General features: G+C 42.2%; 1 protein-coding gene across 4 annotated transcripts in view; it reads left to right on the top strand.

Annotated features, from left to right (window-relative positions):
- Positions 1 to 22,969, top strand: part of Dgki (diacylglycerol kinase iota) — a 429,274-nt gene that overhangs the window by 220,907 nt on the left and 185,398 nt on the right. For 3 of the 4 annotated variants that reach the window (XM_028768387.1, XM_028768388.1, XM_028768386.1), the window contains exons 7-12: positions 1,856 to 1,927; positions 5,262 to 5,378; positions 11,292 to 11,366; positions 11,852 to 11,950; positions 17,509 to 17,591; positions 19,480 to 19,540. In XM_028768387.1, the coding sequence (XP_028624220.1) occupies positions 1,856 to 1,927; positions 5,262 to 5,378; positions 11,292 to 11,366; positions 11,852 to 11,950; positions 17,509 to 17,591; positions 19,480 to 19,540 (507 nt within the window). Of the gene's footprint in view, positions 1 to 1,855; positions 1,928 to 5,261; positions 5,379 to 11,291; positions 11,367 to 11,851; positions 11,951 to 17,508; positions 17,592 to 19,479; positions 19,541 to 22,969 lie in introns of those variants that run through there. The other variant, XM_028768389.1, reaches the window with a different exon arrangement.

Below are 22,969 nucleotides of genomic sequence, written 5' to 3'. Positions count from 1 at the left end.
TCTCTCTCTCTCTCTCTCTCTCTCTCTCTCTCTCTCTCTCTCTCTCACACACACACACACACACACACACACACACTGTTTAAATAAAATTACTCCACTTAAAGTGATAATGCTTCACCCAAGAGCCATAGAGACTCTAGCAAAATCCCCAGTGCCAGGCATGAGAAACCTCCTTTAGAGTTGTTGGCAATAAAAGTGTAAAGACTGTCAATATAGGCTACTTCTGTCATCCTTGGTTTACTCCCAGAATTTGAAGTAAGACTCCATTGCTGGAGACACTTTGGACCGAAGACACAGAGTCATTGAGCTGGATCTGACCCAAAGCCTCCTTCCTGGAGATTAGCCTCTGTAGTATCATAAGGTGCAGCTTAAGCTGCCTAAGAGGAAAAGGGGTCAGTTGTCCTACTCAGCTGTGACACCCGTGAACCACGTCAATGGCCAACCCAGAAACAGTAGTGGCTCTTATACCTTAGTGGTAACCAACATCTGCCTCAGTTAGACTTAAGGCTAACTGAAGAGGAGGGACTCCTGCCTGCCACTGTAAGTTTACCTGGGATGAGTGAGGTCAGAGATCTCATAGGAGAGCTTAATACTGCCACTTTCCTAAACCAGGATAATTCCTGACTGCATTCTAGGTGCTTATTCTTATAGACACAGTTAAGCGTAGCTCTCTTCTCTATCCAAGATACGTCTTTTCACACAGACCAGGACCACTACAGAAAGCCACATCTAGTCAGAAAGCAGAGAACAATTCCTTGTGAGGTGCCCAGCCCCAAATGATACACCTAAAATATATCCCCTGCACTTAAGGCTCAGGAAACATCTTGGAAGAGGGAACAGAATGATTGTTAAGAGCCGGAAGATCAGGAAGTCTACTGCAAGATTGAGTCTTTTAGATTTGGCAGGGAAACCACACAGGAGGAATGAAATGGGTGAATCTGAGAGTAGGCTCTTTGAGCATTGACTGTGTACTTCCTATACAGAATTACCTTTCTTTGTGGAAGAGTCAGTTTGCTGGTTCATTTAAGGCAGTGGTTCTCAACCTGTGGGTCATGACCCCTTGGGGGGTAGCATATCAGATATCCTGCATATAAGATACTACATTCATAATTACATTTATGATGTAGCAATGAAAATAAATTTATACTTGGGGGGGTCACCACAACATGTATTAAAGGGTTGCAGCATCAGGAAGGTTGGGAACCACTGATCTGTGGAGACTTTTTGGCAACTGTATTGTCTTTGTTACTGCATGCTGGTTAAGAGTGAAACTGAAAAGCTGCTTGTTTTGAGAACAGACATCCTAAGGGGAGGGCGAGAGTCTTTGAATTTATTACTCTAAGCTTGGACTTTGCCCAGACCCTGACATCTAGGCATTGCCTTTGGTATTTATTATCTCTTTTTTGGGGTTCTCAGATACTAAAGTTGAGCAGAGCCTTTGTAGAATATGACTAAGTGAAGCAATGGTGTGTGTGTGTGTGTGTGTGTGTGTGTGGTGTGTATACACACTTAACTATATATAGTTTACAATTTATGTGTTTGCACACATACATGTCCATATATAACATATGAGACTTTATTTAAAGGAAAATATTGTATGCTAGTGCTTAGAGAAGCTTACAGTTTAGGAGACACCACTGCCTCCTTTGTTTCATGCTCCAGAAGGCCCTGAAATGGAAAAGTCCTTGTATGGCAGAAGGTGGAGAGGGTAGTGCCGTGTGGCACATGCAGTAATGCTTACTATAGCAATGGATGACAGTCCTGGCCTCTCTCATGTCTGTAGACCTCAGGAGGGCAACTCTGGGCTCTATTGAAGGAGGTTTTAAACTCTCTGTCTTTTATCCTACTGTCTCAGGGCTTCCAGCAAAAGTTCTCCTTCCACAGTAAAGAGATTGTGGCCATCAGCTGTTCTTGGTGCAAGCAGGCGGTAAGTGCCGGAAAAATCAAGTCACATGGGCTCATGTGTGGACCACATCTGGGCATTCCAATGCTTGGGTTCCTGCCTACATGTGGAATATCACCCTGACTGGACATTCAGATTTTTCTCAGATAGCATCCTCAGAAGAAGAAAGAGAGTAAAATTATAGAACAAAAGAAAATATAAGTAGGGGAAAAATGGAAATTTTTTACTTCTTTTGTACAGCTTGGAGTCCAGGGTAAAAGACTAGGAGCCCTCCCTGACTCTTGCCCTGAGACTGGAGACTAGTGCTCCTTTTCTCTAGGACACCCACTGTCTTCCGTGTCCACTGGACTGCTGAGGACTCATACCAGAGTACAGCACAAGGAGCCTCCAGTGAGCTCTGCAACACAGGGTCCAGGCGTCGGGGTTCCCCTGGTCTTGATGTGGGTGGCTTTGTTATGGGGCTGTGAAGAACAACTGCCTCTTGTGTTGTTCTTTAGGTTTAGATATTTTTGGTTTTGTTTGTTTGCTTGTTTGTTTTTGTAGCTATCCATGTGTCCACTAAAACACAGCCCTTCCTTCTACTGACCACGTGCTTTCGTTAAGACCCCACGCTAATGTCCCATTTACTCTTTTACCTCCCGTCCCATCTACTCTGAAAAGTTTCTACTTGACCCCTTTCTCCAAAACAGATGCCGAGCCTCATCATTTGCTTGCCTCTGTGCCTGCTTTTCATTTCACTTCAACCCAGTTGGCAAACTATAGCATCCAGGGCCAAATGAATTTTCTATTTCTATACACAACAATTACAACATGGCCACACCCTATCGATGTAAATTATCTGTAACTGGTAATACCTCAGAGATGACTCCAGTATTGGCAACACACCCAGGCCTTTACAGAAAGTTTGTTAACCCCTCCTCTAGTCTTACAGTCTATCCATTCTTTGTTTTTAAAAATAGAGTCTTAATGATGTAGAATATATTCTCCTTTTGTGACCCTCCTGCCTCAGTCACTGAATGCCGGGATTGTATGCTTGCACTAGCACATCAGCTTTCTATCTACTTTTTGGAGTGTCTGTGTAGATAGAAATGTATCATCACCTTTATTGCAAAGGAGCCCTGAAGTCTATGTTGTGTTAATAGCTAGGTTAAAGCCTCATGGGTCTACACATAGCAGATGCAGCTCCTCAAACTAGTGATAGGACTGGAACAGGTGTGGTTTGAATGAATTGCAGTTGATGTTTTTGTGGGTCAGACTCTTTGTAATGTAGCAAATCTATGAGATCCAACCCAATAGTTTCCTCAGGGCCTTCATTTGTCAAGAGCCTCCGGTTATTAGGCACAGATTCACTGGTCTGGACAGTTCAGTGTTTGCTGTGCTACCATCTTGCCCCGGTTTGTTTTTCTTGGCATTTCCATTTCTTCCCAGTTGTCACACATGTAACCTCTGTGCTTCGGTCTAAAAACATATTCACGAGTCCAAGGCTACCCTACTTGTAGCAAAACTCCATGTCCTAGGGGCAGCGTCTCCCTCTGGGATTGGGTGTCAACCAGTCTCTAATGCTGCCCAAGCTGCTGGTTCCCTGGACTGGCCAGAGGCTGCTTCTGGGACAGCATCTCCTCTCCTCTGATAGGCTGCTGCTCCTGTGACCCTGAGGTGATGTATCTTGTTCAGGGTCTGATAGTTCGGAGCACTTTAAGGTGAACACCTCTATCCTCTTCATTATCTGTCATCTAACTGAGTCACTACAGAGAGTGACTTTTCACTTGACCATTGTGATAGAGCTTTGGCCAATGTCACATAATTTTAATATCCCAGAAAGTGTGGAAATTGATTTTGCAAGGTCATACATGCAAACCATATGCACACAAATTACGGTATTGACATATTTTAGTAGTACAAGTAATTCCAGGAAATTTGATGTCAAATAAAGAAAGAAACAAATAACTGACCATCTAAGATGCAGGAGAGTTTGGGGGTTAAGGAGCTGGGTTCTTTGTGTATATGTCTTGGCTCCAACATTTAAAAATACCTGAGAGTACCTTTTAGTCTCTAGCTTCTAGATCACTCAAGTATATCTTGAAAGAGTTGCTTAGGCAATGTTTGAAGCCCTTGTACTGTAGAAATGAAATGGCTATGCATTGAGATTTTAATTGCTTAAAGAAAGTAACCGAATTTGAAAGGAGGTGTTCAAATGATGTTTTTGTGGTGTGGCACCCTCTGGTTTAATTTGTTTGCAGATTCCAAATAATGGGTGGTATGCTGAATTATTAATTATTTCATCAGTATTTTTTCCTTAATTGACACAAATTAGCTACTACATCACATGAGAGCGTCACAATATGCAGAAATGAAACCAAAATCCTTGTGACAGCACAGAATCAAATTAGACTGGCTGTGTGTGCCAGTTTTCCCCAGACAGTCCTAACTGATGACTGTCTCCCAACATTGTTGTCACCAGTGGTTCCTGTTCACTCTTAAATAGCTCCAGTTGAAACGGTGAACTGTGCGTTGGTTGCAATAAGTATAATTTAAGTTGAAACTAATTTAAATAAAAAAGTCACCATGATTAGACACAAGCCCTTTAATTATTGCACACGCTGATTTTATGTCCATTAGAAATGAACTGTCCCCACAGGACTACCACCCCAGTGTCAGAAGAGGTGATTGCAAATGTGACCACACTGACGTCACGTGCCAGCCTCCCAGCCGAACACTGAGTTAAGCCCTTCACCCTGGGGTACTGCGATGACTGTTATTAGCTTATATTTCCTTCCTTCCTGGAATGAACGAGCTCCTCTGGCCTATGGAGTGTCACAGGGCCACTGTAGTTTTAAGGGCTTTAGATATGCCTGGTAGAAGGGATCTCTTTGTGCCTTGTTACCACTGAGATTAACAGCTTTCCAGAAGAGACCTCTTGCTTCCTTCCTGGCTCCCTAACCTGGAAAGATTGCTTGGGAGGATTTACAACCGTGGTAGAAGCAGACAGGCAGGACATGGGCATTGTCTTCCCAGCTGTCTTCATTTCTTCTCTACATTATCTATCAGACACAGTTGTGTGTAGTTAGATTAGTACAATACTCAGCCTCTTTATGTAAATAGTCCATTAGACAGAGCGCTGTGGTGGGCTTAGGCTGCTAGGCTCCTGGTAAACACTGTTATGTCTATACTAGATTGAGTTACTCTGGCCTCTGTTCCCGGAGTGGTTGAATGCCGATGAGATGTATGTGTTCTTGATGTGTGCATGTATGATTTTTGTGTGTGTGTGTGCGTGCGTGATTGTGTGTGTATACTTATCCTTTCTTGCTATGAGTTACTTCTTTTTCAGAATTGCTTATTAGCCTGTTTTTCTCTTCAGTTTCACAATAAAGTGACCTGCTTCATGCTGCATCATATCGAGGAACCCTGCTCCCTGGGGGCTCATGCTGCTGTTATTGTCCCGCCCACCTGGATCATTAAGGTGAAGAAACCTCAGGTAACTGCCGGATCCTGGTGCTGCTGGCCTAGTGCAGAGAAAAATTAACTGCTCTGATTTGCTTTTCTCCCTCAGTAGTCTCTGGGATCCTATGAGCTTTACACATTCATCCCCAAGGTCTGGTGCTTAGCTGTCAGGCTCATCTCACTGGCCCATCACCTGACTTCACTAGACTCTCTCATGGAACCAGATTCCCATCCTCATGAAAGTCCATTGTCCTCCTAACCCATGTGCAGTGATACTCTGTGAAGGCAGGTCTCCAGAGTTTTAGTGACTACCAGGGAGCGTTTATTGGATGCTCACACATTCTCTTTGAAGCCTGAGAGGAGTCGACAGAGAGCAAGGTTTGCAAGCATCACAGTTTAGTTAAGATTTCTGTCAGTATAAAGGGCAGGCTGTGAGTCATGCCCTCCATTACATACAAGCCTGCTTAGAGAGCCACAGTCTTTTCTTAATACAAATTGAATCTGCTATCTCAGTACCTAATCTCATTCTGTGTGGTTACTAGTTTTCCTCTTCAAGCCAATCTCTTTTTGTTAGTCTGGGGGAACTTCCTGAGGTTGTAGAGATTATCTTTCTGTTTAAAAGGTGGGTGGGGTTTAGAACTGTCAAAAGAGTAGCAAGCAACACAATAGCACACTGTGTACAAAATTATATTCTTGGGCCTGTGAGCCGAGTTAGAGCATGCTAGGTCAATGCTCAAAGCATGTAGGAGTAAGGACATACATATGGCTGAATTTTGATTCCAGAGTCCACAACAATGTTGTAGATATGTTGGTGTTTCCCTAGGAAGGACAATCTTTGTGGCCCTAGATCTCATCTTAGTCATCCTTAGATATTATGCTCAATATAATGGTGTCCTGGATCATGGGTAATTAAGTGTTTACTTAATTAAGAATATCTTCTTGACCTTATACTTTGAAGTAATGTGATAGACGAACATTAGAATATCAAATATATATATTTATATAAGTACAAATACATATACGAAGAGTGAGATGATGTGGATAGACAGACAGATGACAGACAGACAGACAGACAGACAGTAGAGATCCCCATTTGGGCGGCCATTCTACTCTACCGTACCCCACCTTTCTTCTTTTAAGCTTCTTCTCAATGTCTTTTACAGGATTTTCTGACATTGTTTCTGCCTCCATGTTGTTAACATGCTCTGTATTCCACAATTTATAATTCTCTCAATCAAAATCTTATCAATTATGATAAGATAATCATAATTATCTTATCATGAACTCATGCACTATGAGCGATCCCTGAATTTACGGCTATGGAATTCAACAGCAGTGACCACACAATTTTTCTTCCCATCTTTAGAAATGGAATTGTGCTAATAGCCCTCTCCCTCCTTGACAGGGTTATCTTCCTTGATTGTTATCCTACACGCTTTGGCTAGGCTTTCCTTCAAAATCACTGGTTTTATCATTTCTCTCCTGTAAAGAACCCCACTGATTCAGAATAAAGTTAGAATGTGTCAAGAGTCTGTCAATAAGCCTGAGCAGTGACCAGCCCCTCGTGCAAGTCCGCCTTCCTCTCCCAGAATCTACAAATAATGTTTTAGATACATTTATGTCTCCCCCTAGGGAACATACACTCAAAGGACTGAGTTGGGACACTGTAGTCTCTTAAAAGGTAGGATTGTATTTAGGCATTTTAAAGTCTAGTGTATAATGAGTAGTGTACATGTATTATACTTGTACAAAGGGAACTTCAAATAAAAGTGTCTTCTTTCACTAATTTAAAATTTTAGAAACCTCTCCTGGCTTTTCCATTCTATATCCATATTTTTACTACTGGTTTACGTGCACAGAGATGCACCAGTAGGACAGATACAGAGCTGTAGTGCGTACAGGGTTCAGGTTGTTAATGCATGGTGCAGAAAATTCTTTACAACTTGCTTAGTTTGTTTACTAACAAAAATCTTAGCTAGATGCCTCTAGCACTACGTGTAATTCTAAAATAGGTGCTATTTTCATTCAGTAGATATTTCACAGTTGGCCCATACCCTACTGATAGGTATTTACACTGTTTATAATGTCCTGTTTACAGGCAGTGCAGTGCCCACATTTTCTACTCCTGGATGAGGTTGTTTGTTTGTTTGTTTGTTTGTTTTTCTTAATTGTCTTGTTATGACTGGATGATCTTTTATTGCCGGACAGCTGTGAGACAAAATGACAGATTCTATTCACTGGCTAACACAATTCCACAGAATTGCTTAAACCGTTTCTTTGTGAACTCTGAAGAACTCATAGCATGTATGACTTGATGTTACCCGGAGCTCTTGAGACCTGCTCCTTAACTTCAGAGGCAAGTTTTCTTTGTTCTTTCCTGTCATCAGAACCACCTTGATGCCAGTGGGACACCTGGAGCAGGAGGTGAGCGTCTCTTAAATACACAAAGCTCTGGCTTCTTCCTCTGTGACCTGTCAAAATGTTGTCTGGTGTTTATGGGAGAGACTTCCTTGGTTATAATGAAGTGATATATCATTTCAAGGTCTTTTAATATGATCAGTTATTTATGATCCCATAACCTGGAAAAAATCCCTCAAGGGGAATAAGAGCTGAAGTTTCATTTACAGTTAAATGGTTCATCCATGAGGACTTCTGAACTGTCCAGGAGGGAGTCATAACTCTGATAACTGGTTGGTAGGATTAGCTCTGTGGCAAGGTAAGATTTCCCTGACACCTGGTCCAAGAAGACAAAAGGCCTTTATCTTTTCTGGCATCTTTCATAGAACGGCTAAAGGGCAACTGTTGCTGAGCTGAGAAGACCAAAAAATCAAGGCTGAGAGGTGTTGATCTTGTAAGGGGATCATTTAGGCCACGGGGTTAGCTGCCCTTGTCCGAACAGGCAGGCTTTGATTTAGAATGTCAGAGAAGGGTGAAAGGTTTCTCGACTCTTTGATCACTAGTGCTTTACAATTGCTTTTTGACATTGCCTCTGTATTCTTGCAAAGCAGGCTACTTTGTTGAATTCCCTAGGAATATCCCAGGAAGGGTAAGCTTTGCTATTGTCGAAGATAGGTTTCTTAGCTTGTCTTGATTATGGTACATCCCAAATCTGCCTTCCTAGTGATCTCTTCCACACAACGTGCTGCTACCTTGTAACTGAGGAAATGCTGGACATTGGCACTCAAACAGATGGAAGCTGTGGGAATAGTGAGATGAGCTGAGAAATGCCAGATACTTGCTCTTGCTGTTTGACCATTCTTGATAATATAAAACATCCACAGATTTCACGTAGACATGCCCGGGTCCTGTAAGTCAATCGCTACACTTGTTTTGAAAGCCTCAGATGCATTGGTCTTGGTGAGGCTCAGGGGTACTTGCTACATCTCTGTTGAAAGACCATTTTGTGTATCTGCTTCTTCCTAGAGTTGAGTTCCTTGCCTGCCCTCTTTCCCAATTCTCCCTCATTTCTAATTTCATGTCTTCCAAATGTGCTTGAGCATCAAATTACCCAGAATGCTATAAATTTTATAATAAGTTTAAGAAAGTTGTGGAGGACCTTCACCTGGTGCAGCAGAACTACGTCTTGGAATTTATTTGTTGAGCTCTCTCAAGAACCCAGGCCCCTAGTGTATTCCTGAAAGCCCAGGCAACTGGTATTTGCATTTATTTGGTCTAGACAGGAAATGAACTAACACACCATAGCAGTGAGGAGACAAGCCGTCACATCCCGAGCATGGCTGTGGTATGGTTGTGTGCTTAGGACTGGTGCTAGGTAGTGAGGCTAACAGATGTCAGCAGATGCAAGCATGGCTGCAAAACTAATTGCTTCACATACTGTTTCTTGTTCAGACTTAACAGCTGTCCTGTGAGGTAGGCATTGTCACTCCGTGTTAAAACCAAGTGCCTGTTATTTTAAACATCTGTCTGACCTAACAACGTGCGTCCATCTCATCATAGGGAGCTGCTGCTGGATTTGTAGCAAGCCCAATCAGATTCACGGTCCTCCTTTACTCACGGTGGTCTATTTTACCTGGGTCACTTTAGTGCCATTTTTCACAAGTACTCACCCACATTTTCGTCATCAGATGCATGATAGTATCATGATTGTATCACTCATGAAGCTTTGTAGAAGAATCTTTGCTTTGGCTTCATTTAGACAGATTAAGTCTTTTATAGGGTCTAGGTCTGAGTGAGGCTGGTATGTGATGCTGGTTGAGTAGTTGGAGAATCATTTGATGACACCTAACAGAAGCTTCTTCTGCAGCAGCAGTTGCTCCAGACTCCAGATCATCCCTTTCTCATAAACAAGTTTGCCAAAATATGGCATCAACTTTTATAATGAAAAAGAGACAAGAACATCACGAAACATCCCATTAGCCTAGTAGTTTCAAAGGCAGGAGATCTGTTGCAAGGGAAGTGTAGTCAATAATGAATGTCAAGAAAAACTCCTGAGACAGGAGCACCCAGTTTCCCGAATCTCTTTTCTGGAGAGTCTACGAAGTCCTGAAGACATTTTCCTTTGATGGAAGAAGAAAACTTGGGGATGCATGGTGGTTCTTCAAAAAATTTCCCCAGCCTTGGTGAACACGGGCTATACATCAGTTTGCTTATTTTCTTTCTTTCTTTCTTTCCTTCTTTCTTTCTTTCTTTCTTTCTTTCTTTCTTTCTTTCTTTCTTTCTTTCTTTCTTTCTTTCTTTCTCCCTTCCTTCCTTCCTTCCTTCCTTCCTTCCTTCCTTCCTTCCTTCCTTCCTTTCTTTCTTTTTTCTTTAAGTAAAATAAAAAAAGTTAGCTTGTTTGGATTGTGTTGATTCTGATGTGTTGATTTGTGTATTATAGACTAATGTTTAGTTTTGAATGCTCTAAGGAAAAAGTTACGTGCAGATTAGCTATTTAAGTTTCTTCAAGCTAGTTTGAAAACTATTAACTGATCAAATAATATAAGTGTGTATTCTAATGTTTGAGCTAAGAATTCTGCATTTCAGGCTCTCAACACTTGGTCAAACATCTATTATATGGTCAGTACTATCTTACTGTTGTGAAGATGCAGTCTAATTAATTATTAAGCCCACTAGTTAAATCTGATTTATGTTCAGTCTTCAGCCAGCAGTTGTGACTATCTGTAAGACTTCCTCCTCTGAGTATTTGTAGCAAATGACAAGAGAAAATGATTAGACAAAGTAATCATGGATTGTGGCTCATAAAAGCTCTAAAGTAAAATTAAAGAGTCACTATTTGTCAACAACTTTGAGTTACTTCCATAAAAAAGTTTAAGGCTTCTTAGTGGAGAGAAGACATTTAAATTAATGGGTCTTCTGACACACAGAGAAAAATAATGCTCACTGCTCCACTAATGTAAGTAACCGCAATAGGGCGTCTTCCCAGCATTTAAAATATTATGCTTCAGTGTTGATAAGACTGTTGGGTTGTGACGTTCTACTAGAGTTAAGCATTATTTTATAGCTACAACTAAAACAGATCATAAAAAGTAAACAAAGAAGGAAAATGAAGAAAAAAAGAAAAAGATAAAAAAACGGCCTCCTTTTTTACATTTCCACATAGGTGATCTCCATACCAGGAGATGAACTTGAACTTGGTTGGGCGGGAGACGGACCTGGTTGGGCGGGAGACTGGAGCCCCTCAGAGAATTTGGGATTCTTCCATTTTTACTGGGAGGGTTGGCAGGTATACCATGTGTTGTTATGTGAGTCCATAAGAGCCCCCGTGGCTCTAACTCCCTGCCACTTCGTGGCGGGGAGTCAGTTGCTCACTCTGGAGCACTCGACTGGTTTCTGTCTGTGGCTTACCCATGAGCAGTGGCTTGGAAGTGTCAAAGCATGAGAAGCATGCAGTCAACAGCATGCGCTGCCGTCCTCTTCTACATGGTTCTGCATGGAAATGCCAGGGCTGCCTGCCTCTGAGTTTAGCTGCTCCTTCCTTTCCCCACAGAACTCCCTGAAGGCTTCCAATCGAAAGAAGAAAAGAACAAGTTTTAAAAGGAAAGCCAGTAAAAGAGGAACTGAGGTAAGTCTTTCAGAGAGGTGTGTGAAACATAGAGCTTTCTCTATAGAGGCTATTTGGCCCAAGGATCTGGCCCACACTTAATTTTGTGATGTCCCTTTTGTAGGATTTTTTTTCCTTTAGCCATTCTATGCATGTTGGAATCCTTAATGTTCCAAATCCAACGAGCTATCCATCCATCCATTAGTCATATCTGACCTGCCATACCAGAGGCAGGGTGTCTAAAATGATGCTGATGATAGAGATGACAATAAGGACAGACACTTAAGAGTGCAGAGTGAAATCCAAAGCATAGCTCGGTTTTCTGGACTAACTTACAGTGGGAGGTGCTTTGTTCCAGGAGATGCATACGCTCTGCTGTGAAGATTCAGCCTTATGGAATAAGACTCATGATCTTAGGGGTGCAAGGTGTTCTCTCTCCCCATTGCTCTGTGATTACATCCAAAGCCATGGGTATTTATCCTAATGGTGCTGCCTGCCTCCTTCAGCAGGAAAACAAAGGCCGTCCTTTTGTGATCAAGCCCATCTCCTCTCCTCTCATGAAGCCTTTGCTTGTCTTTGTGAACCCAAAGAGTGGGGGAAACCAGGTGAGTCAGTTTTCATGTGTTTCACTTCGAATATTTGATACGTCAAAGACTCAGCCCCCAGTACCGAGTAACATAGCATCCTGGGAGCCCAGGCATCTGAGCTTTGCCAGGACCGGGACCAGACTCAAAGCCTTGAGCCTGCAGTCTGTCACTCTCCTTCCATACACAGCTAGACCAGAGGTACTCATAAGACCTCAGGACTAGCATTTTCTTTACAGATATTCTATAAGGATTGCTTCATCGTTCCTCTGAATTAACAGATTTTACTGAAAAAGCAAAGGAAGATTTATTTGTGTTCAATATGGTCACGCTAAAGAAGAGAACAACAGAAAGGTTCAGTGACTCCTATGTCCCTCTCCCCTTAGTTCTCATAATTAAGGATACCTTTACAATGTGTCTTTATTTTCTTTCAGTTATAATTTAACTGACTCCTTTGTCCCTGTCCTCAGGGAAAGGAACAATTGGAACTCATTGGTCACAGCCATTGTAAAGAAGTACCTCAAGGCCAGAGAAAATAATCAGTTTCTAAAGACGTCGTTACTTCATCTGCTCTCTGCCCAGGTCTTTCAGTATAGCTTAATATTAACCCCAGTTAAGATTACAAGTATGTCCTCACAGAAGATAATGGCATTCCCACGGCAACCTTGCTCTGCAAGGACACAGTTGTTTTTTTCTGTAATACAGTCCTTTATCTTTGGATTCATTTCTCTTCCAGCACCCTGGGGATTCTTTACTAAGGCTTTTCTGTGGGCTTTGATTTTTCTATTATTTTCTTGGGTATTTGGATGCAAACATATCTTTTTCTGACCCATTAAGTGTGTACACTTTACGCTTTGAGAAAAGACTCTTTGAAGTTTCACCATCAACAAGTAGAGATCTGAGCCTCTTTAATGGCCTACGGTGAGGATGTCGTGTTATTAGGAGTTTGACTGAGTCTTACAAATGATGTCATCTTTGCTAAAATAATGGCCATTTCCCAGGATGAACTGGTTACAGTGAAACTTGTATGGGAGCTTATGATTTCAAAGAAACCTCGGGTCTCCTCTGTCGGTATAGGTCCAAACTCAGTGCGTCATCATCCTCATCTGTATAAATAGGCGGAGCTTCCCCGACCTCTTCTCTTTCCTCTCTGCCATCTTCTGTCTCCCTCTCTCTCTTTCTCTCACCCTCCATCTTCAATAAATCCCACTCCCGTGGAACTGGTCTTGTTGGTTCTTTTCCCGTGGAACCGGTCTCGTTGGTCCTTACATCCTCCTTCTTCAAGATTTCTGATCACTTGAAATGTTAAAAATAAATCTCAGTACTCTGGAGAACAGGGAAAACAGATGTTAGAACAAAGAAACCATGTATTTTCTGCACCCTTCAGTTTCCTGTCTCTGAGTGATGACGTGCTTCCTAGTTTGATGGTGTGCTTCTACTGTAATACTAGAGAAGGACCTAGTGAAGGATTTCTTAGGGCTGATGTTCAGTTTTCCCTGACACACCCACTCAGGGGCTGGCCTCCTTGTAGCCTAATGAGGGTGATGCGGTTGAGAATCCAGAAACAGAGCAAAGAATATGTGATTAGTTTCATGGGTTTGGCAGTCTGAGCACTGCAGGTTAGTTAGCATCGACTAAATTGTATCAGGGCACTCCCTACATAACACATATTTTTTTTTAGTAGCCCAAGCTGGCTTTCAGCTTCCTGGAGAGTTAAGAATGACTTGAATCATCCTGCCCTCTCCCTGTCCCTTCTGCGGATTACAGCATGTGCCACCATGCCTGGTTAGTGCAATGCTGGGTGCAGAACCCATGATTTCACGTGTGCTTGGCAAGTACTCCATTACCTGAACTACACCCCAGCCCCGAAGTGAGTTCATTAATCATGCTACCTCACACAGGCGTTTTGGTTTTCCTTGCCTTCGTGAGGCTACCAAGCCAGTTATGATACAGCCCTGCTCCTGTTCCAATCTCTGAATTAATAATGATGAAAGACTTCAGACATTATCTAATACTGCTTCTCAGTTCACTAAGTACTAACAGATCGAGGATGCCTAGGTGAATTTGGAGATCTTTGTTGTTCAGGGCAGGAAAGGGGCCAATAGCGGGGGTGGAAATCAGGTGACATTTGTCCTGTGTTCCAAACTGAGCACATCAGAGTGCAAGAACTGTGGAATTCCACAGAGAAAGAGTGACTTTGGAGTGATCTGGAGATTGTGAAAGGACTGAACCGGAAGAGGGGTTCTGTGTGTAGTTACTCAGAGAGGGAATCTGAGAGGAAAGTCCCCTCTCTTTCTCTAACACGGGAAATTTCTGGGCACCCTTCAAGGCTCACTGGTGCCTTTCTAAACCACTTTCAAAATCAGTCACCCTCTCACTGTGTTCTAAGGCCCTGGGATGCACCAGTCCCTCAGTGATGATAGCGGTTGTGTCCTCTGGGTCTTTGTTCTCTCTAAGTGTAGGTGTCAGAGTACTAGGGGGATTTTTAGGGCATGGAGCATAGTAAACCAACAGTTGTATAGTGAGAGAGACAAACATCAGAACAGACACTGCAGTTCCACGTTCCGATGACGACACTGCTCTGAATGGAACGTGCAGAAAGAAAAAATAGGAAATGTGATTGGATAAATGTTTCCAGCCCATGGAAAATGCCTTAAAACTTGGGGTTGTGCCATGGAAACTAGATTTAGAGTACTTTGTTTTTTGAAGTCTTTCTGTTTGTAAACAGCAACAGCAAGGTAACCTAGCTAAGTTTAGTGTGCAGATAGTCTCCTGGGAGCCTGTTAAGGCACAGGTGACGTCTCAGTAAGTCACGGTGGCCATGAGCATACAGGTAGAACCTCTCATTCCTCACATGTTCTCGATGCTGCCTCTGCCTCTGCTTGAGGAGACAAATCTAGCTACCTGGCCAGGGCTTCTTGCTACAATAAGAGGGGGGAACATAGAGTTTTTTTATATGATTTTTATAGTTTAACAATTAATATTTCACTTATCCTACTCATCTGGTTTTAGGTAAAAGTTGTTTTTGACTCATTTCCTCTCTGAAGAGTAGGCTCCAGAATGACTTTTAAACTTCCACTAGTCTAGTAAACAACTAGATGATACTGCCATCTAGTGGCTAGAAAGAAAACTGTCTCTTGTTCAATAGACTGAACTGAGAACAGACTCTTTGGGTCATAGAAGGAACAAAAAAGCCTTGCCAGGCTTTGTAGTCATTCCTCTCTTGGAAGGATACATTAAGATATTAGGAGTTCCAGCGAACACAGATTTACAATGAGCAAAACTGAAACCATGCAGCTGATCAAACCTTTTACAGAAACTTTAGGCTGAGGAAAATAACCTTTCTGCACTTTATATTTTCTTTTCTTGAAAGCTGTTAATTATCTCACATTGTCTGCATAATATGAGAAACTGAAATCATGATGTGTGTTCTTACGTAGCTAAGAGGTGAGAAGGCATAATTAACGCCAGCCATTCATGCTGCTTTTGGAATGAATCTAAGACAGAAAAACCAACTTTCTGTCCAGCCAGTGGGATATGTTGTATAAATTAGTTGGTCATTAACGTGATGCTTACGTTATTTATTTAACATGCGATATGATCAAAATAATCCTGAATGCATTTGGTAGCAAGGCTCAGTCAGAATGGAAAGAAAGAAAATATCACTCATGTTGCTGCTATGATGTCCCTAAATTCATGTTTGTGTTTGACCAGGAGCAAAATATTTCATTTGGTGAGGCGAAGGAGGTGTTCTGATAATTAAGAATGGAGTGTTAGTCCTAAAATTACTGAAAACATGTGATAAGGTGGAACTTGGAGATTACGGCTTTGGGGGATCTGTGGAACAAAAGACCTGCATTGGCTCCTGTGCCAACCTACACGGCAGTGAGATAATTACCAAGCACGTCTGACCCCAGACAGCAAGTGTAATTGAACAAGTGGCTGTACAAAGAGCAGAGAGGGAGCAGCGTGTTGGAAGGTCTCTTTTGGGCCACATGCTGTGCTAGATGCTCAACCGTTATCCAGTCAGCTGATTCCCAATAATCTCCCTGGACAGCCCCTTTTCATTTACATACGGCACCTGTGCCAGAAGCTAAATGCTCTCCACCACACAGAGCAACCCCCTTAGTTCTCACCCTAAGCTCTCACTACCTTGCCAGGGCAGCCCTTCCACACAGCAGACCAGATAGGATATACAACCAAGAATAGTTTTTGAAGCGATCATTGCTTTACTAAAGGAACGGCATCGTACTTGACAAGCTGTAACTTGCTGTAGTTGATAAAAATGAATCACTTTGCTCAAGTTTAAAGCTCTGTTGATAGTAATTCAAAATATCATTTGTTTCTTTTTTAAAAAATCCTCAGTAAATGTTAAGAAGCCATCTCCTACACTACCTTTTGTCTGTCATATTGTCTCTATGAATACTGCAGTTTATTCAAACCACATCAGGTGACTGAGAAGGGTTGGTTTAAGCTAACACAGACGTGTAGATAGTATTAGCTAATGAGCTAGCCTATGTCATTTAACATTAAAATTTAAACTTTATCGTTTGGATTATTATTTTCCACATACAGTATGAATTATGGATAATATTAGGTAGCTGTAAATTTATTGAAATAATTTTTCTATGTGAAGCCAAAAAATAAATGAAAGCATATATATTTTACATGGAGAAGTTTAGTTCTATTTGTATAGATGACAATTTCATTTTTGATAATACAGGCTGTCACTGTGTAATTCAAACTGGATTTGAATTCACAGTCCTTTGACTCTTGATCTTGAATGCTAGTGTTTTGAGCCTGGGTCCCCATGCCAGACACACAGAAAATGTTTATGTGTAAAATTTATTTGTACTTCCATTTTGTCTGCCTCAGTGAGAAAAGTTATTTCAATAAAACTACAATGAACTAATATTGCCTGTTTTTCTGTGTTCAGACAAAGTAAAAATCTATGTTAAATGACACAGGCTGGCCTCTTTCTATATAAACTTTTCATCGTTACAAAGTGAGATCAACTGTGTAATTACTGTTCATTAAGCACTTACCACACGTTAATGCAATTGAGCCTTGCAGTAGTGGGCTCTCTCCGCTCCATATTAAAGAGAACACACAGTAAGCCTAATGGTACTATCCAGGTTGGACACCCATCTCACCTGTGCATGCGCTCAGAGTACATACATACAATCAAAGCTCATGACTTTTAACTACTGTTCCTGTTCCCTATGGTTTGTAATCAAAATATTATTTAAAGGATTTGCTTGGTTTTAGTGTGTGTGTGTGTGTGTGTGTGTGTGTGTGTGTGTGTGTGTATGAGCGTGTGTACCTACTAAGGCCACAAGTATCAGATCTTCTTTGTGGGGGGTGGGGAGGGCTTAGTTACATGCAGTTATGAGCTGCCATTGTGAGCACTAGCGATGGACTTGGGGCTGTCTACAGGAGGGCTATGCACTCTTGAAGCACTGTGCCATCTTTCCAGATCACTTAATAATGCTTTAACAGAGAATGAGTCTGGTGGGTTTTTTTTTTAAGTTTGGAAAAAAAATTGCCTTTTATTTATTTGCTTATTTATTTCATTATAGGGTACCAAAGTCCTACAGATGTTTATGTGGTACCTGAATCCACGGCAAGTCTTTGATCTTTCTCAGGAAGGGCCAAAAGATGCGTAAGTCTGGAAACATCCTCCGTAATATGGCTGTAATATGGACCATTGGAATTGGGGTCAAGGGTATTTATTATCTGATGGCCTGTGACGTCTTTTCTGTCATCTTTCATTAACTTCCTTACCTGCATTCTGCTCTTCTTGAAACCTTCTGATGGCCCCCCCACCACGTGCTGTCTTTGCATTTGTTTCCTCCAGATTACTGTCTCCTCAATTGTTGGGTCAGTGCCTGCTGTCGTGGTGTGCTTGCAGCTGGGGCATACAGGACTGAAGCTTATTCTTAGAAAGTCAGGGAATGAGAAAGCACTCCTTGCTTTTCTGTTTATGCATGTCTGATTTTGGAGATACGCTTAAACAGAAACGTGAGATTATAACCCAGAGGGTCAGCATCTGTATGAATAAATTTTCATTCTGGAGAGATTGCGTGTGTATGATTGCATCCGGAATGTGTCTCTGGGAATAGGGGAGAAAGTAGAAGAAAGAAGAGAGAGAGGGAAAGAGGGAAACATGGAGGGAGGGAGAGAGGGAGGGAAGGAAGTGGGAGGGAGGGAGAGGGAGTGGTAGGGATATTGAGATGAACTAATCATAGCTTCAGATGCTGCAGGTCAGTGAGATGGGCATTTCAATTTCTGTTCTACCTCCTTTCTGGATTTCTGTGTTTAGTTAGAAATGTTGAAAATGAAGTCTGGATGTACATGACCCAACACAGCAACAAAGAACGGGGCATTTCTGTTCCTGTTTGGTTCACTGTCGTAAATCCATTGCATTACTAAGATAGTTCAAGTAACATGTGAGTTGGCAGTTAGTTTTTTTCATAAACAGTGATGTCAGTGTGAAAGAGATGTCAATACGGATGGTTTCTAGGAAATGATATTCCTGTATAAAATGGGTAAATTAGACATTTTAAACATGTAAGGAAATAACGGCTATGAAAGACATCTTTATTATTTCCTTACTCTGCATTTCTTCGCCACCAAGGTCTGCTGTGAGACTTCTTTATTTTAATGTTTCTTTATGTCACATTAACTATATCTCGCTTCCTTGGGGTCTTTGGATCTTATATTCATTAAGATTTTTCAATCACTTAAGTTATACTTTATATGGATGTTTTATAAGGATCATAGCAAGGCAATTTTTCCAAAGCAAGAAAGAAATATTTTCAGGAAAACCTACGCCATTTATTACATGTAAGTAGACAGTGGCTTCTGGAGCAGAGCTACCAATGTCTGCCTTCAGCAGGAAGCTTTGCCAGGCAGAATGACTGTGCTCTCTTGAAGCCAATCAGAAAGATGAAATGATCTGACCCCAAACAGGCATGTTCAAAGTAAAGAGAAACCGGTGGGCTTCCCCCGCCTCAGCCTGAGGAAAGACTGTGATCGAGTGAGCGAAGGTAGACTCATGCTAACTGTAGCAGTAGCAATGATGACTCTTCTCCGTCTTTTTCAGCTTTCAACTTTCCAAGGATTGAGAGTGGGAAGTGTAGATTTGAGAGGTAAATAGACTCAGGAAAAGCTAATCAAAATTAAGTAAGGAGGAAACTAAAGATTACTGAGTATCAGCTAGTCAGGTCTTTTTCTCCCTCTGAGAAAGGAATGACAGAAAATGGAAAAGAAGAAAGGAAGTAAAAACCTAGAGAGCAAGGTAATGTGGACTGAGAGGACGGGGAATTATGGGAATTCTCCCACCCAGTGTTGCACCTGTGGAGCACCTGGTCACAGTGGAGCACCTGTGACCTCTGGTTTCTGATTCAGTGGCAAGAGTCAGTTTACCTTGGTTCTGTGAGCAGTGGAAGAGCACGCATGTCCTCCATGGGTTGTACCTATGCCTTTTGCCCTGCAGTTCCTCTCTACAGAGAACCATGTGCTTACATTGTCTTCCATTTCCTTTCCAGGCTGGAGTTGTACAGGAAGGTACCAAATCTTCGAATTCTGGCCTGCGGTGGGGATGGAACGGTAGGTCCTTGAGAGAGAATCTGTTCTCCCCCTTCCACATCTGTCTTCCTGATTGGGTTCCCTGGGGGAGTTTTATCTCCAGCCCCAGTCTCTCAAACGAATGCCTATCTGATGAGACTCCTAAGCCCTGGGACTGAGAAGGGCTTTGTTGTCCTCCAGGGATTCACCCAGCCTTCTATGTCTACGGTACTGCACCATTCTCTGTTGCGAATAAAGACATTGCCATCACTGGATAAAGATTTTCACAGATGGCTAACTCCTTTTTCAAATACTAGCTGACATATTTCCACGTACCCTTTCATAGCTACTGTTTATTAATCAAGTTTGTTTCTAAACCAATACATAAAAACAAAAATACTATCGCCAGGCCTCGCCACTGTTAGGCATTTTTGATGGTAGCTTTCTTACTAAGGAAGTCTGCTGCCTCATTGTGGTTTTGATTTGCATTTTCTTGAATACTAGTAGTGTTGGGCTTTCTCACACAGACCTGTCCTCCATTGTTGTCTTTTGAGAAATGCTTATTGCAGTTGATCCTTCTAAACTGGATTGTGCTTCAGGGGTTGAGATCTTTAGAGTTTGTTATTCAGGCTGGGTATTAACCCTTTGTCAGATGTATAGTTTGTAGAATAAATAAATAGAAAAACCAAATGTATAAAAAATAAACAAACGTAAAACAACGAGAGACAAGGGAGTCAGACATTGCTCAGCTTTTTCTGAAGACGTATCATAGACTGAAAGTACATGATAAGGCATGATGGTTCCCCATGCAAGCAGCATGTGGGTTCTGGGATTCAAACTCAAGTCGCCAGGCTTGTGCGGTAAGCATTTTATTCACGGAGAGAGACATCTACCAGGGTCACCTGCCCTGCCTTTGACTGCCTGTCTTGTGTTTTTAATTTTGCTGTTAATTTTCAGTTAAAGGATTTTTTTTTTTAAGAGATAGGATTCTCTGTGTAGCCCTGGCTGTCTTGGAATGTACTCTGTAGACCAGACTGGCCTCAAGGCACAGAGATCTGCTTGCCTCTGCTTCCTGTTTGCATCACCACAGCCAGGCGTGTTTGTTTATGGGCCTATGAATGAGATAGCTCAGCAGGTAAAGGAGTTTGTGCTGCCAACCCGATCATCTGAGGTCAGTTCCTGGAACCCGTATGGTAGAAGAAAAGATATGACTCTGAAGAGTTGGCTTCTGTCTTCCACATGCGGGTCATGGCCCAAGCACAGAGCACCCATTGATTTGTATTTTCTCTCGCTTTCTCCCTCCCCATTCTCTCTGTCTCTCTCACAAACATTAAATAAATAAAAAATTAAAATTATTTTATCCTTATTGTTCCTCTCTTGGAGTATTGTTTTTTTCCCTCTACCTTTTCTTGAGTTTCCTCAAACCATCTGTTTTTAAAATCTGTAGTCTAAAAACTTGCACACACCCACTTACTGTGGTTCCTTTCTTGTGCTTTACTTTTACAGTAGGTGAGACCCTGGTTTTCATCAGCTCTCTTGGTGTTGGTTTGTGACATTATCTGACGTCACCTGAGCATCGATGTTCAGGCTTTTAATCCAGCCTTTGTAGTTTGGTTTTACTTGTGCCTTTCCTTAGAGAAACTCTTGAGAGGTTTCCCCCTTAACTCTACAATTGCTTTTGCTATTTCAACATTAGATGGTTAGTTCCGGCATTCACCCACTAGAGGGCAGTCTAAGCTCATGTTTATCCTAATCCACGTGGTATGTCGTTCAGCTTGAACCAAGTTATAACCCAAGAAACGATGATCAACTCCCAAACCTAGCTATTGGTTTTGGCTTCACTCAGAGCACAGCAACTTGCCTATGCTCACAGAGACCACCATCAGGCCTGCGGTCGCTCATGTTGCAAAGCTGTTTCATGCTATGAACTGGAGACAGCACTGGAGTAGCCCCCCCGGCCAGTGATGCTCTGTGCTGTGAATAGCTCAAATAGACTTATGGCCTAAGACAACTAGAGTCAGATGAAGGTGATGCAGGCCCAAACATAAGCCTAATAGACTGGGGACTTATGTCTGTGTTGGCACCAAGGTAGTTCTCTTGTGTTAGTACAGGCCTGGGAATGGAAGCTTTTAATACCTTCTGAGTGTCATGCCTGCCATAAGGTTCTAAGGCTTAGTGCTGGCGTAATTAATGTATCCCGTCATGAGAAAATGGAAGCTTACTCGGCACTAGGCTGGGCTAATAATGGAGTGTTGGGGAAGACAGTTTAAATGCCAGGTAGAGTAGTACTTACATTCCCAGCTCAAAGGGCCAGTACAGTATCAGGTGTGAGGCTTATGCCACAGCCAGAAGGGATGCAGGCCAAAATACGAGTCTTTCATACTGGGACTTAAGATAGTGGCTAGTGCTGCTCATGTAGGCCTAGAGGCTCTTTCCTTGAATACTTGCATGGGCATTGCTGTTGACAACTAAGTCTGAGGTCAGAGGTGGTGCTTTGGCACCACCAACACTGATGCTAAACTGGGTCACAAGTGAGTCTCACAACCACAGGGACCTGTGCCATCTTGGGACATCTCAGACCAATTCCAAGGCAGGCAATGAGAAAACCCAAGACTTGAGTCTGCCCCTCGGGGTATGGGTCTGTTTCAGAAGCTGGGGCCGTTAGTTGGTGAGGTCTAGCCCAGTTATGAGTCCTGAGTCCTTTGATTTTTGCCTGGTGTTAGAACCCATTGTTGAGGCTGAGTACTGAGCGTGAAGTTTTTGTCCTGTGCTAGCTTTCATGCCCTACCAGCAGGTTGAGTCTGCCTCTGCTTCTGCTGCCTGAGTCTGGAGAGCAAAGTATAGTGGAGGTAATTCTTGCTCCCTGAGAATTGACCTGGGGCAGGGGCAGGGGCTGTTTCTCTTACATCTGGTGTCACTCTGGCAAGACTGATACCGGGTTTCAGGTTTAGCCTGATTTCTTCCACTTTTCCACATGAGGCTGTCTTTCTCCCCAGCACTTGGACTTGGCTCCTTCCTGTCTTCCTCAGTGTACTTCTTGTTATTGTACTTCAATCAGGCACTGTAACTTCCCACCTGAGTTGTTAGCTTTTGTGAAGGTAGTGTGGTGTGTGGCAGCTTTCAAACAACTGTCTGGGTGAAGAGATTATCGCTGGAGAATTTTTCCACACCACTATCTTGTCACATTGCAATTTGCTCTTTAAAATTGGTTATATTTAATAAGAAATATGTGGTTTCTGTTGAAATTCTTTGTTCTTTTTCTGTTGGAAGTAAACTGTAGAACATTTGATAACACAGAGTTGTCTCAGAGGTTACTTAATTTCGCTGGCATTTATAGCTTTTTTTGTTTGTTTGTTTGTGAGTGTATGCTCATCTATGTTTAGGTACGAATGTAGAGGTCAGAGGTCCACCCCATGTGTCTTCCTCCATTACTCTACCTGGGGTCGGTCAGTCTCTCTCTCTCTCTCTCTC

Source organism: Grammomys surdaster, unplaced genomic scaffold, assembly GCF_004785775.1.
Source record: "Grammomys surdaster isolate TR1022 unplaced genomic scaffold, NIH_TR_1.0 186, whole genome shotgun sequence".
Classification (NCBI taxonomy): Eukaryota; Metazoa; Chordata; class Mammalia; order Rodentia; family Muridae; genus Grammomys; species Grammomys surdaster.
Note: the sequence above shows the minus strand (reverse complement) of the source record. Positions and strands in the feature narration are given on the sequence as shown.